Below are 17,903 nucleotides of genomic sequence, written 5' to 3'. Positions count from 1 at the left end.
GGACCTGTTCAGATAATCGTGACTGGTTTTGGTGGCCGTGAGCGGGAATCAAACTCAGGTAGCCGGGTTCATAGTGCAGCATGCTAACCGCTGCACTACCGGCTCCCCACACAACAATAACCACCATTCGCCACTAAGTGGCGGTGACGTCACCATAGCGCTTGTGCCAGGCTATGTGCACGTTAAGGCCATGTGAAGTGTCGAACGCCCTCCGGCAGGAGGTCACGGGACAAACCCAAGTGCCATGGGTTGACTGACTGAGATGACTGGCCGATGCACCATCTGTGCCTCCTACTGTGCTATACTTCATACAGTCCACATGTACACAGAGGTGGTTTCGTAAAAAAATGTTAGCGGTCTTCGTGTCGCTCCTTTATGATATTAAAATTGTTCACGATCATTTTGTTTATATTTTTTATTTAGCGAAGCGCCAGATATGCAAGAAACATAACTTTGTCAGTGTTCCATATTTTGTGAGTGGATGTCAGCCCCACGTAGCCACTTAGCCATGCGACAGCCTCCTTATCCTTGAGCACCTGCAGGGCAACAATCAGTACTGCCCCGGCACTCCTTGATCTTCACAGCCGGAGACAATATCTGTGAGCCACGGTCCCCTGGCTCCCTCTATTCACAAAAGCTGGGGACTGTCACGTAGTTATAGTACGATGCCCCTCATATCGATATTCGGAAGCAACACACACACCCCTTGCCCTGGTCGCAGTCGTTGATGGCCACGTTTGATGGGTGCTGTCTCACGATGAACGACAACACCCCTGGTCCCGTGTCTTTGAGTTTAGTTTCTTTTTCATGGTCCACCGAGAAGCCACCTTGGTCGGAGCCTGTCTCTACCACATCTTCAGGGCATTGGTGAGCAGCAAAGAACCTCTTTCGTTTCATCAGCTTTGTTATTTAGCAGTGCTGCACACAAGTGATGGAGATGACTGAACTGTGAGAGTGGTATTGCCCTCTTGGTGTTTGGCAGGGTGTGATGATGTGTAGAGCAGGTACGAATTTGAGTGTTGGTTTTGTATGGCACATAGGTAGCTAGTTTGCCAGCTTTGACGGACAATCAAATTTTTGGAATGGAGAGGCTGTCTTCTGTTGTTGACTTCGGGGTGCCATGGTAGTGGGATGTTAACTACCTCGCCTGGTATACAGAAGGTCGTGGATTCGATCTTGACCATGAAGCCTGCTGTATATTTGGAGTTTGCGTGTTTCTCTCCCCGTGGTCGCGTGGATTTTTCTCCGGGTTCCCTGATTTTTCCCTTGTCATTTAGAATCACCATGTGTTTAGAGTGTTTGGATGCTATACATTTCCACATGATAAGCCACTTCGTTGAGCTATAATGTGTGACCAGGTCGCTTCTGAAAAAGAGCTACGTAGCTCAGTGGGCCTTATCTGGTAAAATAAAATAACATATTTTATATCTTTTAGTTTTAACCTTGGATTCAGATGGTCCTCAACGATCGGTCTTTACAATGGACACCATCATTCCCTCACCTGTGCTGAGACAGAAGCCCCCAGCACTCTCAAGGTATTTGATGAGATAACCACTGGGCCCCCTTTACCAGGTGATAAAGGTGGACTCAGTGGTGATCTGGCAGACCGATCTCTATAGGGAGGAAGCATTTCAGACGACTGACTGACAAGCACCTTCCCTTCACCGCAAGTTCTACCAGTTTTTTTCACATCGGTAGTAGTGGTAATTGCAATTTTTTTAGCGTCAATATGCTAAACTCCTCTCTTGATATGTAAACTCAGCTTATTGGAGAGTATATTGAGTACATTGATTATATTGATGTAGTTTATATTTAGGTTTTTCACATCGGTTTACTGTATGGTAGTAGGGTATTTGTAGTTCTTTAGAAACTCCTTTTTTGTTTTCCACATAATGCACTAGCTTGATACGCAGTGGTTTGGCTGCTGCAGTTCTTTATTATTAAAATTTCCCTCCCTTTATTACTGCTAATCCTACTTAATACACTAGCATAATATGATTTTGATACCCTCCACCGTCTACACATTCCGCAAGGAGTGACTAACCCCATATCTGCATTTGTCATCAATATGCTAAATTCCTCTGTTGATATGTAAATTCCTTTGTCAAGGCTCTCTCCTCCTCCCACCCAGTTTAAAATACGCTGCCAAATTTAGCAGTGTTCATTAAGACGCTGTCTTTCCGACAGCTCTGTTTCTTCACCTGAGGACGGCTGCTTGCGTTGTGGTCGAAACGTCGTGAGAATTTTATTATATTATGTTTTATATTTATTATTTTATTATTTCTCCTCTACGTTACTTTACCGAAAGAAGCAAGAATATGGAGCAACATATTTGTTTGGTTTATGCACCGTGTGACTTGTAATAAACATTTCCAAGAATAACAATGTATATCTGTTTTTAGATTATTAATTTGGGCTTAAGGGAAAATCCATGAGCTATCAAGGTATGTTAAAATCTCAGGTGCGCTGTGGGGAATTAATCGGTCAACATACATTATGCATGCGCACTATGATAATTCCTTTGATCTTGTCCTTCCTGCCCATTATGTGTATTAAAATAGCCGTACCAACGGTAATCCCTATGGAAGTATGGTGCCATTTCTAGACATGCATTTAAACAATGTATTATTTATACTCTTTGGTTCTTTCGGTAAAGTCACGTAGATATAAAACAAAATAAATTAAATCACGACGTTCTGGGCGCAACACAAGCGTCCGTCATCAGGTGGGACAACCACAGCAACAAACAATTGCTCAAGTGGGCAAAAGGACCTGCTGCAACAAGAGGCCATATAGGCAAGAGAAGTGGGGGAGGAGCCAGGGAGGAGAGACACGGAGGGTTGGGGTAGGGGGAGTGGAGGCTGCAAGTAAGACACTGATTGGGAGGGTTAGGAGCCAGGGAGGAGATACAGGGAGTGTGGGGTAGGGGTAGGGAAGACACAAGCACAGCAAAATATATATATTTGATTATTCACTTCCGCGCAGCACTAAGTCGGTAGCTATCCGAACGCTTAAAATATTTTTTATTTCTTTCAATTTCGATAGATTATGTAATTAGTGTTGGCCAGTAGAAGCTAGTTTTGCACCAAACTTCAACATGATCAAAATAAATTGAGTGCCCTTGTTGGCACGCGTGTTCTGCTACTGCTGACACTTGTATTTGGAAGTATTTAATATTTCTCTGAAGTTATTTTAGTCTCATGCTGATCATTCGTCCTGTTTGCCCAACATAGTATCTGCCACACGTGCAGGTAATCCTGTTCACACTATCTGTTGATAGCTTCGGTAATGCATCTTTTGTACCAGATATTAATTTCTGTATTTTATGGACCGTGCGAAATTTGACCCGAATGTTTTGTTTTTCCAAACACCTGGCCAGTTTATCAGTTACTCCCGCAATGTACGGTATTTTGATCGTTTTCATTACTTGGGCAGTTTCATTGCTCTTGTTATTTGATTTGGTTTTGGCATTCAATGCTCTGTTGATTTGTGCATCTTTGTAACCGTTCATTTGCAGCGCTTCTTTAACATGTTAAATTTCACTTCTCAGACTGTCACTATCTGACACTTTCTTAGCTCGATGAATGAGCGTCTTGATAAGACCAGTTTTCTGTGTGGGGTGATGGATGTCACTCTGCATTCAGAAAGGCGTCAGTATGTGTTTTCTTTAGGTAAACGCTGTGTTATTTTACCATTTCGACCCCGGCTGAGCAGAATATCCAGAAATGGTAGAGTTCTGTCAGCTTCCACTTCCATGGTGAACTGGATGGATGGATTTCGATTTAAAGCTTTCATGACTGCAAGGACTCATCTTCTTTGGTTCTTTCGGTAAAGTCACGTAGAATAAGAATAAAATAATAAAATAATAAATAAAATAACACAATAAAATTATCACGATGTTTCGGCCACAACACAAGCAGCCTTCTTCAGGTGAAAGGAACAGACCCGTTAGGACGACATAGCTTCAATGAACGTTGTTAAGATTCGGAGCGTCTTTTTAAGCTGGTTTAGAGAAGTGAGGCACCTTGACAAAGGGGTTTACATATAAAACAGGAGAATTTAGCATTGAAATAGCTGAGTGATTAGCTTTAATTTCACTTCTCAGACTGTCACTATTTGACACTTTCTTAGCTCGATGAATGAGCGTCTTGATAAGACCAGTTTTCTGTGTGGGGTGATGGATGTGACTCTGCATTCAGAAAGGCGTCAGTATGTGTTTTCTTTAGGTAAACGCTGTGTTATTTTACCATTTCGACCCCGGTTGAGCAGAATATCCAGAAATGGTAGAGTTCTGTAAGCTTCCACTTCCATGGTGAACTGGATGGATGGATTTCGATTTAAAGCTTTCGTGACTGCAAGGACTCATCTTCTTTGGTTCTTTCGGTAAAGTCACATAGAATGAGAATAAAATAATAAATTAATAAAATATCACACTAAAATTCTCACGATGTTTCGGCCACAACACAAGCGGCCTTCTTCAGGTGAAAGGAACAGACCCGTCGGGACGACAGAGCTTCAATGAACGTTGTTAAGATTCGGAGCGTCTTTTTAAGCTGGTTTAGAGAAGTGAGGCACCTTGACAAAGGGGTTTACATATAAAACAGGAGAATTTAGCATTGAAATAGCTGAGTGATTAGCTTGTGACTGGTCACAGAAATGGCTATGTTAAAGTCAAAGCCTACACATCCACAGAGGCACCTAGTACAAATCAAACAGGAGAATTTAGCATTGAAATAGCTGAGTGATTAGCTTGTGACTGGTCACAGAAATGGCTATGTTAAAGTCAAAGCCTACACAACCACAGAGGCACTTAGTACAAATCAAACAGGAGAATTTAGCATTGAAATAACTCAGGGATTAGCTTGTGACTGGTCATAGAAATAGCTATGTTAAAGTCAAAGCCTACACATCCACAGAGGCACCTAGTACAAATCAAACAGGAGAATTTAGCATTGAAATAGCTGAGTGATTAGCTTGTGACTGGTCACAGAAATAGCTATGTTAAAGTCAAAGTTTACACATCTACAGAGGCACCTAGTACATGGACGCCAAAGGGGCTGCAACAACCCGACTAGCATATAGTAAACCGATGTGAAAAAACCTAAGTCTAAATTACATCAATATAATAAATGTACTCAATATATTCTTCAATAAGCTGAGCTATTAACAGTAACTGGGTATACACTACACTTTATAATGAATACCATATAGTAAACCAATAAAAACTAAAATATAAACTACCTCAATGTTATCAATAAACTCTATATATTCTCCAATCAGCTAAGCTACCAACAATAAGTCGTTATATATCACAATGCTATATGGTGAAAAAATGGGTGGATTCTTACCCTCAACTTCAGCACCATGGATAGCTACGAGCCCCGTTCAGACGGACGAGTTCATCCCTGGTCGGAACGGAGGAGGGAGAGAGAGACAGCTGCGAGGCGCTATTATACTCCATGTTGTAAACCATAGCATTAACCGTGGTGTGAGAGGTATTAAGAGTCAATGCCAGCGAAAGAGCTGCGGTCTGAAGGTCATCGTAAAATACAATTAATTAAGAACCGAAATGGTTTAAAACATCTTTCCAATGGTTACTAAGCCAGAATCCATCTTCTCGGTTGAAATTGTCTCTGTGCTTGTATATGTGAATGGCCTCATGAACGAATCTCTCATGGTAGCCGGTTGGTTTGCAAAGAACCTCCGTTTTGGAGAAGTCAATGTCATGTGAGCCCACTGAATTATAACAGTGATCTGCCACGGCAGAGGAGTTCGTTCTACCGTGTTTCAAGTCTGCTTTATGTTCGCGGATGCGGTCCGAGATATGTCGTTTGGTTTCTCCAATGTAGCTACTACCACAGAGGCACTTTAGTTTGTAAACGCCCGGGTACTGTATGTCTGGAACAGCATCTTTTACAGATGGAACCAGATCACGGATTTTATGTACTGTGTTGAATCGGACCTGGATCTTGCTTGTGTTTATTCATGATTTTGGAAATCTTTTTAGTGACCCCTGCAATGTAGGTTAAGGTGACGGTTTTGAGTGGCTCCACAAGAGGATCCTTCTTCATGACTGGAGTGATGGCTTTGCGGATTGTGTAGTCGGAGTAACCATTAGCCCTGAGAGCCTGGTGTACGTGCTTGAGTTCACTGGTAATGTGTTCCTGGTCGGAAATGCATTGGGCTCTATGGTGTAGAGTCTTGGAGGGAGTTCTTCTGGGATGGATGGTGGTGGGAATCCGGTTTCAAGTAAGCATCTGAATGGGTAGCTTTCCTGTAGACAGAGTGGCTCATTGAACCATCATGTCTCTTTTTAATTAAGACATCCAAAAAGGGTAGTTTGCCATCTTTTTCGACCTCCATGGTAAATCTGATGGCTGGGTGTATGGAATTGATGTGGTCGCGGAATTGGTCTAGAGCAGGCTGGCCATGTGGCCAGATGACAAAAGTGTCATCCACGTACCTCTTCCATAAGGTCGGGCGTAGAGTGGCAGTCTGGATGGCGTCAGTTTCAATTTTTTCCATGAATACGTTGGCTGCAACCGGAGATAGGGGGGAGCCCATTGGGGTGCCCTCAGTTTGTTTGTAGAAAGTTCCATTCCAGGTGACGTATGTGTTGGTTAAGCAATGTCTCACCAGGGGGGTACATCAGTATGCAGTCCTTGATGAACCAGGTCTTCAATGATAGCGATGGTGTCAGGTACTGGGACTTTGGTGAACAAGGACACCACATCAAAACTGACAAGCAGGTCGTCTGGGGACAGGGAAATGTCTTTGATTGTCGATACCAGGTGAGTATAATTTAGTACCGCAGAGGTGGTTTTTTCCAGTGAAAGGTCGCAGTATATCAGAAAGAAAACGTGCCAGTTTATAGGTGGGGGAGTTGATAGTAGAGACGATGGGACGAAGGGGTGTATCTTCTTTGTGTATCTTTGGAAGGCCATATAATCTTGGTGGTCTGGAAGCAGAGGGTTTCAACGATAACTGTTTGGTCTGATCAATTAATGCTGTTGAATCAGAGATGATTTTGTTCGTTTTTGTAACCAGGCTGTTGGTGGGATCTCTTTTTATTTTTGTATAGCTGCCATCGTTGAGTAGTTCTTGAATTTTGTTGTTATATTCTGTTTTGCCCATGATGACAGTGGCATTGCCCTTGTCGGCTGAGAGGACGACAATATCATCTCTCTTTTTTAATTGAGATAATTCAAAGCGTTCATCTTTGCTGATGTTGCTAGGTGGCAACTTAGCGTTTTTCAGGGTTGCAGCGATTTCAGATCTTGCTACGTCTGCAGAGATGTGACTCAAGCCCTTGAGTGCAACGTCGACATGGGCAATGATATAATTAACCGGTTTGTGTCTCGGTGTGACAGCAAAGTTTAGACCTTTAGCTAAAACCGATTTCAGACCATCAGAAATGGAACTGTTACTGCGATTAATTACGACTTTGTTAACGTCTATCTTTTCTGTGTGTGGATCCGATTTTTTGTTGGAGAGGTGATTGAATTTGGAAATCAAATTGTCCCTACATTTGGTCGACATAGTGGCAGCCGAAGAGGTAGTCATATTGTCTACATGTTCCCAATTCGATGTAGACATTGTTGCTGTCAATGTTAAGTGTGATTTGTAGAGTGTCTTGTCTAACTGATCGAGTTCGGTGCGTGTAAGTCTGATTTTTTCCGAGATAAGAGCGAAGCTAGTTCTAGCTAGAATTCGTTTTGCATTGAGAGAAGTTGCAGCAGCAAAGGTTAGTGTAAATGCGGTTGGTATTATCTTAGAGTCGCGGCATCTCTTCAGAAAGGTGAGAGACTCGATTAGTTGAGCCTTCTTATCCCGGAGTATGTTGAATGATCTTGAGGTTGTGTGGAATCCCTCCCCGTAGAGGCGGTTAAATTTCGATTTAAAGCTTTCGTGACTGCAAGGAATCATCTTCTTTGGTTCTTTCGGTAAAGTCACGTAGAATGAGAATAAAATAATGAATTAATCAAATAAAATAACACAATAAAATTCTCACGACGTTTCGGCCACAACACAAGCGGCCTTCTTCAGGTGAAAGGAACAGACCCGTCGGGACAACAGAGCTTCAATGAACGTTGTTAAGATTCGTAGCGTTTTTTTAAGCTGGTTTAGAGAAGTCAGGCACCTTGACAGAGTTGAGATTATTTAGAAATTCGTTAATCCCCCCACCCCACGTTGTGCAAGAGCGCAGAAGTGTGGTTAGCATATCTATGCCTCTATATAAGGAACGAAACAGGTGGATTTCTCCACAAATCTGGCTGTTGCCTGATGAAGCGAGTTGTAATTACTGGCAAAACGTCCTACTCAGATTGTAAATGTTGTGGCTTGGCTCTCCAACACACCGGTGTGCTGTACTAGTGACGAATTGGTGTGTTCTATTTACGTGACAACCCTTACTAGTTGGCTGTGTCAGATGGTGGCGGGTTTTAACGACACATATATATTTTTGATTTAAAGCTTTCGTGACTGCAGGGATTCATATTTTTGGTTCTTTCGGTAAAGTCACGTAAAAGGGAAACAATAAAATAATACAAATATAAAAAATAAAATTATCACGACGTTTCGACTGCAACAAAAGCAATCATCACCTGATGATCACCTGATGATGATTGCTATGTGACTTTACTGAAAGAACCAAGAATACGTATATATTTATGCGATCTAACCCAAAAGACCTCTATTATTAATTATATTGGTTGCGAAAGCCTACGTGTTAAACTAAACTAAACTTTTTATTTTACCAGTTAAGGCCCACTGAGCCTATATAGCTCTTTTTCAGAAGCATAACCTGGCTATCACAAATGTTAGCCCAACGAAGTTGCTTATCACGTGGAATTTTATAGCAGCCAAATACTCTAAACGCGTGAGTATTGATTTTAAATGTGGAGGCAAACACCGGGGGACTTGGAGAAAAATCCACGTGACCACGGGGAGAATATTCAAACACCAAATGTACAGGTATCAGGATCGAACCCTCGACTTCCTGTATACCAAGCGAGGTAGTTACCATTTCGGCACTGCAGCGCCCCATATTACCACCCAATTAAACCTGGATATCAAAAAAGTCTAACTGAACAATGTTCATATCTCTGGGAGTGACAGACACAAGCACTGCCAACATAAAAAAAACACATCATGTAACCTTTCATTTCAGTATCAAAGTATAAGCATTGGTTTTACCCTTTCTGGCAATAAAACAGCTATGAAAGGTGTTCAAACACCAAACAGAACACAACTTATTACCAGAGCATGCTTTTTTGTTTGCAATGTTCACTGTAAGAATGTGTGGTTAATGCAGATATGATTCCTTGCCAAAGGTTTCTGTTTATTTTTTTAATCATCTTAATACCTATTTTATTTCCAGAAAGAATAAAACCAATTCTTATATTTAAAAAAAACACACCGCTATGGGCATTCCGCAATGGCACAAATCTCATGCATGGATCTGCTAAGTGCACAGCTTCGTGTGAAACACCACCAATGCCAGAAGCATACCGGGGCACCTTTCCATGCAATCGGAGGAGATGCAATGCTTGCGTCTTCACATCAACCGACATGCGGATCAAAAGAAAAAAAAGGCAAACACAGCATCATTCATGATATGCACCACAGGGTTGCATGCACCTCCGCCTATCGTGAGTCGTTGTCATGGCATGCGAACGATGCGGCCTCCATTACGCTGGAGACGCCGCTTAAGTGCCTCGGTGATAGATCTTCCCAACATCTTCGGTTGGCTTTGCTGTACAGACGTCGCGTCTGATGATGAAAAATGATGAAAAATAAGAATAGGTTTTTACCCTTTCTGGCAATGAAACAGGAGTTGTGTTAAGAGAGACAAAGGTGGTCGGGAGCACCTATCTCTTTATACTTTCGACTTATATTTCTCAAATACCATTTGGTCCCATGTTCGCCAAGACTCGTGTTTGTAATTACGTCCTCCCGACACCTCTCGGTTTACCGAGGTTCGAATTGTTATGATGGAATTATTAAAAAGAAAAATAATTTTCATCCTGAGTTTAAGAGGTCCGTTTCTTGATTGTTGGAATCCATATCCCTTGGTTCTGTAAGGTTCTATAATGGAATGTCGTGTAAGGTGAACACGTTATTATTAATGTTATATTGCAATTTCTTTAAAACTTTGTTTGCCTGGTTGCCGTGTGTGGGTTGGGGTGTGTCTCCTCATCAAACCCGGCTGGCTTTTCCAGATGGCCCCTTGTGATAAGGTGTAATTCCTGCTTCTCCGCGTTGCGAGAGAGACAAAGGTGGTCGGGGTTGCTTGGGATATTGTTTAAACTGTTTCGCAAGTTTGCCCATTGTCTCATTCCTTCTCGAAAACCTTTGATGTGACTCGGTATTTGTCTCCAAGCTTTGTTTTAACAGTCAAAGTATTAAAGGTGAAAATCATTTGATAGCGAATTCATTATCGGATAATAATTTACTGATGTATCTGGTGGCCTGGTCTTAATTGGAGTGAGCGTTAGGACCGCTAATTTTATCTTATTCTTGTTGTTGCCTTTTAATTATATATTTTTGTTTTACCAACAAATAAGAAACAAAAAAAATTGTATACGATTTACCTTGTTGGCGTCTTCGTGTCTACTCTCTTGGTGTTCTGACCTCGGAGGGACCTTTCCTAAGGGGCCCATCAAACTCTTGTTCATCTGGAGATTTTCGCCGATAGCTGTTACATCCTCGCCTTGAGAGTTTTATTATTTCTTTATATATATGGCCTGTTTATGACCGACATCTGGTTTTTCGTGTTTCTGGCTTACGGGTTTTATTCATTATTAAAAATATATATTGTTTGTCACGAAAGAAAGGAAAAAGAAATCTATGTGTATGCATCCGTAAATATTCTTATGGATATTAATTGTGGAAAAAGGGGCCGTATACAACAATGAGACCAGGAAAAGGAGCGGAAGCTTTTTTTTACATGAAGTAGTAGGGCTTTTGCGACCAATGTTATCCCAAATAATGTTTTATTAGGTTATATCGTTCAGATGTGTCGTTAAATGAGGCCTTGAAAAAGGTATCTCTTTGGTTTTTGAACATCTTCGCATCAGTTTCGTTTCCAGAAAGGGTAAAACCTATTCTTAAATGTCATTAGTTACTAGTTCGGCATACAGCAGTATGTTGGAGAGTAAACACGCTGCATTTACAATTTGAGTCCCTGACGTTACAACCAACCTGGTCAGGCGATAGCCAGAGAAATGCTCCTCCTGTTTGAGGTGGCAGAAGAAAGCTGCCACCTCGTGGTCAGAATGAGTACCGTTCAGCCATAAGGACTGACTAAACGCCTCACCTTCAGGGTAATACGTAGTTGAATTGACCCTTTTCCGGAAATAATAGAGGTGTTAAAATGTTCAAACGCCAAATAGACATACCTATTACACAGCATCGAGTCTGCATTAACCACACGTGCTTGTGGTAAAAATTGCAAACTTACATGCTCTGAAAATTTATGCATTGACTTTGAAACTGATTGGCCTACACTAGAGACATACTTGTTTATGGCCTTGTCTCACCAGTGTTAGACCCAGAGAATATCCCTATTAGCCCTATAAAATGTATCTACACTATGTATTTATATGAAGGCATAATGATGACGATGATGAGAATGGTGGTAATTGCTGTGTTGTCTTTTGCGAAATAACAGACTGCACTCCCGCAAACTGTCGTCCGATGCAACGCACTGCGAGAAAACTAAAACTCGGGATCGCAATGACCAAGCTGGTCACCATGCGCGTGATCCATGGCCACAAGAGGATGCTGTTCCCCGTATTGCTGCTTGTTCTGGCCATGGCCGTCCTGGTGGTGCTCATCCTTGGCTCCGCCCCCCCACTGCTTTTGCCCCGCCCCCTCATGGCCTCCTTGACTCCGCCACCCCGTGGCCTCCTCAGCCCTGCCCCGATGGGGGGGCACGCTCGAGCTGATGTGCGGCTACACAAGGTGGGCACATCGCGCGTCTTCGCCTTCTCGGCGTATCTGGACACGCGCGACGATGGGCAGCCCCTGCTCCGTGTCTTCGCCCTCGCTCCCCGTGGCCCGCCGTGGCCGTGGCCATGGCAGTGGTCATGGCCATGGTGGTGGCCGCGGTGGTGGCGGCGGTCGTGTGAGAAGGCGAGCTGCAGGATGTTCTACGGTGATGCTGAGCCCAGGCGCGCCCTCTGCGTGGCCGCCACACCAAAAATGCTGAGCAACCATTACAACTTTGAGTTCGCAGTCTTCAACTTCCTGTGCCGTGTGCCCAAGGGGGAGGCCCTCCCGAGCCATGTGGCGTTGGTGATGGACGAGGAAGGTGGCGCCTCGTCTCCTTCCTCCACCTTCTCTTCGGTGCTGATGCCGGTGCAGAACCGGGAGCCCTCCCCGCCTCGGCACCACTTTGGGGTCTGCCTCCCCACCCTCTTCGGCGGCTTCAGCGATTCGCTGCTCCTCGTGCAGAATATGGAGTTATACCGCCTGTTGGGCGCCGGCTTCGTCACCGTCTACAACACGAGCGTGAGCCCGCAGGTGGACGCGCTGCTGCGGCACTACACACGCTCGGGCTTCATGGACGTGCAGCAGTGGCCAATCACCGACTTCCTGAAACCGTCCACTGGCTGGGACATCAATGTGAACCCGGGTGACCTGCAATACTACGGGCAGATCGCCACCCTGAACGACTGCCTGTACAGGAACATGTACCGGGCGCGGTACTTGGCCATGCATGACCTGGATGAGATCATCATCCCCAGGGACTGGCCCAACTGGCTCAAAATGATGGAGGCCCTGGCAGAGCACGGTGTGTCCGCCTACTACTTCCGCATGCACAACTTCCCGGTGGCAGAGACGGCGACGTGGGTCTCAAGCTCGGGCCTTCGGGTGAATGGCACCAACATCCTGGACCACGTGGACAAGGTGATGTACCCACCCGGCGACGTGGCCTCCAAGGTGCTGCTGCAGCCCCGTGGCATTGAGTTCCACGACGTGCACCGCGTGCTGGCGTTCAGGCCGGGCCACGGTCTCAGGCGGGTGCCGGACTCGCAGGCCACGGTGCAGCACTACAAGCGCTGGCGGAAGGAGTGGGACTTCCCAAGCCATGCTGAGCTCACGCGTGACATGAACCTGCTCAGATACGCGGGGGACATCGAGCGTGCCGTGAGGCGCACCCTCGATGCCATCGATGATGACCGCTCTGCTGAGCTAAGCTAAGAGAGGTTCCCCCACCAACACCATGGGCCCTGCCTGCGGCCTTTGTTGGGGGACCTGCGTTGTGTTCATGATGCTGTTGAGATGCAGGTGGGGGGGAACCTCTGTGCTGAGGTTCGAATCGGACTCTAAACACCCTTTTGGTGTGTGCTAAAGAGTTGTCACTAAACTGTACGTGACTGCACTAGTTTGGGTATGAGAGAGGGATCTTTACAGAGAGCACTCGGGTCACATTTGTCACTTGTAAGGGAATCTTTATTTACACCATTGCCGCTCCTGTCTCCTTCCGTGTCCCCCCTCTTGCCCTGTTTGTTCCCAATCTTCTGTCTGTCTCTCAATTCTATTTTTTAGTCCTCCCTCCTTGCACTGCTCCACTCGAATAAACTTCCCCTGTACATTAAGCAGAGACACTATTCTTAACCCCCTTCCGTTCCTCTCTTATAGGCTCGCCGCTTCTCCATCGCTCATTCCCTTCATCTTCTTCACTCCCCACGCCCCTGCACTCCTTCCCATCCCTCCCCTATACCCCTTTTGTGATCCCCAAGTACCCCTCTTTCTCTGTCACTCATTACTCAATCCTTGTAGCACGCCCGCTGTCAAATACATCATTCCATTCTGTGATCGATTTGTAAACTACAGTAGTTCCTCGATTAATTGTTTTTCGGTTAACGTTTCGCCTCCCATAGGACCCTTATAGTTTCCACTAACGTTACAAATTTTTATATAATGGTTTGTTTACGTTTTGCATGCAGGCACCAATTTCGGCCAATCCGAGCGCTCGCAAGTGAGATTGAGCCATGCTCTCACCCAATCAGTGACACCCATTTATGAGCGTTTAGACCTCGACTGGCTTTGTTCACATTACGTTCTCTGTTTTGGCAGTGGAAACAGCTCTAGCAGACGCAGTGATTTTTTTTTTCAATTTTTCAGCTCATAAGTGAATTCGATGAACAGTTATTCGGTTAACAGTAGTTTTCGTGGAACAGATTGAAAACGTTAACCGAGAGGCGACTGTATATCAATGCTTTGAGTGAAAGCGCTCTATGTAAATATAAATTAGGTTAGGTGAATGAATGTGAATATAAAAAAAAACCCGGGTTTGGCTCACAGCGAGCGGGAACAGAGACCTCGAACACTTGTGCAGGTGGAAGCTTGTTGCCTGTAGTCGTGGAAACAGATTGTTTGAGCCATCACGCCTGCCAGTGACATTGTCGTGTGGACGTTTGTCGAAGACTCAACCTGACGACTTTGCAGCGACAACAGCAGCAGTATCATTATTGTTGTGTTCATTCAATCTAAACGAGCTTTGAATGATGCAGAGTAAACATCAAGGGAAGTTTGTGTGGGTATAATGTAACTCTGTTGGGTCGCGGCATGCTTGGAAAGTTACACTGTAAGTTATGTTGAGTTGGTAAGCAGTCTCATGCAGACTTTGTGAGTTTCAGATCATCCGCGCCAAGTCACTGATGCCAACCACACCTCGTTATCGCTTCTTTGTGCAAGACATGGTGGTGAGATGCACATTCTTCCCATGGCTGCGTGGATTTTTCCACGGGCGCCCCGTTTTTTCCCCTCCACAATTAGAAACGCGCATTTAGATTATTCGGCTGCCATAAATTCCCACGTAATGATATGTGACTTCGTTGCGCTATCATTTGTGATATGTAGGACGCTTTTGAAAATTAGTTATAGCTCAGTGGGCCTTAGCTGGTAAAATATAGATATTGTTTTAAGGAGTTTATTGCGATACATTTTTTGTTGTATGTGCTTTTTCGTTTTTTTTACATTTCTTAATTTGTTTATTTTTAGATTTTGCTTGGTAGTAGTAGGGTTTTAATTTGCTCACTATGTTGTTTTTTTTCACGCTGTACGTAGGTAATATTAAGCAGTTGGTGAGATATTAACTACCTTGCCTGGTATGCAGGAGGTCGTGGGTTCAATCCCACTCATAACGCCTGCTGTATATTTGGATTTTAAATGTTCTCCCCGTGGTCGTGTGGATTGTTCTCTGGGTCCTCCGATTTTTAGCCTTCAAATTTTTGAATCAACATATGTTTAGTAGTATTTCGCTACTAGATTTTTTCACGTGATGATAAGCCACTTTCGTTGAGATATAATTTGTGACCATGTTTCTGAAAAAGAGTTACGTAACTCAGTGGGGCCTTACCAAGTAAAATAAAGTAGGGAAACACGTTTAAACTGCTCTAGTCAGCACATTTACCACTTAGCAATAGCATCACTGTTGCCTTAGGTGTCCAATCCGAGTACCCTTTAGGTACGGTGATTAAAGCACCCTGAATGCTCCCAATCAAGTTGGATCTCAGGAGCTAGGCACTAAATGAGTATTGGGACAGGTGACCACGAGTTCAATCCAGGTGTTGTAAGGCAATGGGCTGTTAGATATAAAGGTGCCAGGAGCTGGCACATCATAGCAATGTACGTGGGCCACAGACATGCTGGAAAAAGCAAAACATCCTGAAACCTTATGTTATATATGTGTAGAGCGCCTTATTCCAAGGTGCTTTACGATTGTAAAATTATATTTGAGATGACAGCCGTTGAAATAAAGAGTTGAGGATTGTTATTAAAAGTGGTGGTGTAGTAATAGTGACAGCGGGAGTTGTTAAGGAGGGGTAGTGATAGGGGTTGGGGAGGTGATAGGGGTTGGGGTGGTGATAGGGGTAGTGATAGGGTGAGGGGTAGTTATAGAGGTTGAGATAGTGATTGGGGTTGGATCAACGACAGGGGTTACAGGTGTGATAGGGGTCCATTATAGAGGTTTTGGGTTTAATCATGTAAATATAAATGCGTTGTTAAACCCGCCACCACCTGAAATAGCCAATTAGTAAGATTTGTCGCGTAAAAAAAACATCAATTCTTTACTAGTACAGCACACCGGTGTGTTGGAGAGTAAACCCGCAACATTTAGAATTCGAGTGTACAGTGATGTTTCGCCAGTAATTACAACTCGCATCATCTGGCGTGCTCAGTGATAATAACACTTTCGTACTCCCGTACAGAAGACTCAGCCCACTATAGTGGATAGCAGAGCCATGCCAATCAAAATCAATTAAACTCCGCCCACTGTTGTAGAGATATGCAACTACTGTACTAAAGCGCGATCACGTGGATTTCGGATTAACGGGAGCATATATTTACTCGGTTCAAGCACGTGACTTGTAATAAACAAGAAAAACAATGTATAACTGTTTTAGATAATTAATTTTGGCTTAAGGGACAATCCATGAGTTAAGTTATGTCAAAATCTCAGGTGTGTGGTTATTACCGTACGTTTAGCCAGGTAAGAACTCACGAGACCAGGAAAGAGTCTCAAGGGCCACCTGAAAGTAACCTCACTGCAGAAATATAGACTGAGGGCATCACTAACACCCGGATTGCGAGCGCAGAGCGACAACCTCGTCTCCCACCTCTGCACTGCAGGAGTATAGTAGAATGAACTCAAGAGTACAGTACATAATACCGATGTTATTATACATTTTTTTATATCTGTGAAACAATGTTTACCATCTGTATTATTATCGTCACTATTACCTATACCCCAATGAAAAACTCATATCTCATATGAAAGAAATAACGCTGTCGAGAATGCATCCCCATATATACGATGGTACTAGCGCCTAGTCGGTGGCGGTTATCACCAACAACGTTGCACGCACATCGACCCTTACAAATGTAAGGAATAACGTCGGATAAGGATAAACAGTTATCATGTGTTGTAGGTTTGCACAGCTTCCGTGTTTCTTCAGTGAGTAAATGTTCCTTTTTGGTGTAATCATTCCATTAATTGACCACGAATTAAAATTGACCTCCGCTTTCTGAGGGGAAATGATTCCTTATTAAACACACTTTTGTAAATAAACGTTTCTCACAAATAAAACACTCTTTGTGATTTCTCCCAAGTTTATTCAATGTATTTATTTACCACAGCAGATCGATGTCTAAGTTTGGCAACATTTTAACAACGCATCACTTCGCTCTACAGCACTCCTCCAAACCACCATCAAAAACCGAACACGAAACCACGCGGGTTTGGACTGAGCTTTGTCATCGACAGCACAACGCCTCTGAAAGAAACCTCCACTGAAGCGATCCGTACATTCGACTCCAAAGACAAAGAACTCCCCGTATAGGCTGAACATACGGTTGGGGCAAGTGCTGTTAGCGACACCACGCCCAGCCGCCGTTGTCTCCCCCAGGGGTAATGTTCACACACCACACCGGGTATTCATTTGAGACTGAGTCGACCAGGACCGATTTCGGATAATCGTCACACTGGCGTTGGGCCATGAGCGGGAATCGAATTCGGTTCGCCGGGTAAGGTAAAACAAAACGTAACCAGTGAGTTATTTAGTTGAGCACTAACAGGTTGTATGTTGGGGAGTAAAACCCACCATGGTTTAAACCTTGAACGGGCTTAACCTCCTCCCTTCCTTTCATGCGAGCGCGCCTCCCTCACAGCATTGCGCTTAATGCGGCGGCCACCCCCTGTACCTGTTGAGGGGAAGAAAGCCCAAGTGGGAAGGCAAGGCCAGAGATGGGTTGGACAAAGGGATGGAGATGAGGTTATGGAGTAAAATGGGAAACTTGTGATAATGTTATATGCGTGGAGGTGGAGGGGCATGTTAAGGGAGAGGATACGGGAGAGGTTTAGGTGGCACCGCGGTGGCTAGGAGATGTTA

General features: G+C 44.1%; 1 protein-coding gene across 1 annotated transcript in view; it reads left to right on the top strand.

The window, feature by feature from the left end:
• Positions 1-17,117, top strand: part of LOC116957474 (uncharacterized) — a 35,085-nt gene extending 17,968 nt beyond the window's left edge. The window contains exon 2 of the mRNA XM_032979645.2: positions 11,672-17,117. Within this exon, the coding sequence (XP_032835536.2) occupies positions 11,698-13,206 (1,509 nt within the window). The 5' untranslated portion in view covers positions 11,672-11,697 and the 3' untranslated portion in view covers positions 13,207-17,117. The remainder of the gene's footprint in view (positions 1-11,671) is intronic.
• Positions 17,118-17,903: the final 786 nt, after the last annotated feature.

Source organism: Petromyzon marinus, chromosome 75, assembly GCF_048934315.1.
Source record: "Petromyzon marinus isolate PM22_M1 ecotype Great Lakes invasive population chromosome 75, UKy_Petmar_22M1.pri1.0, whole genome shotgun sequence".
NCBI classification, from domain to species: Eukaryota; Metazoa; Chordata; class Hyperoartia; order Petromyzontiformes; family Petromyzontidae; genus Petromyzon; species Petromyzon marinus.
The sequence above is the reverse complement of the archived record's forward strand: the minus strand, read 5'-3'. Positions and strand labels throughout refer to the sequence as shown.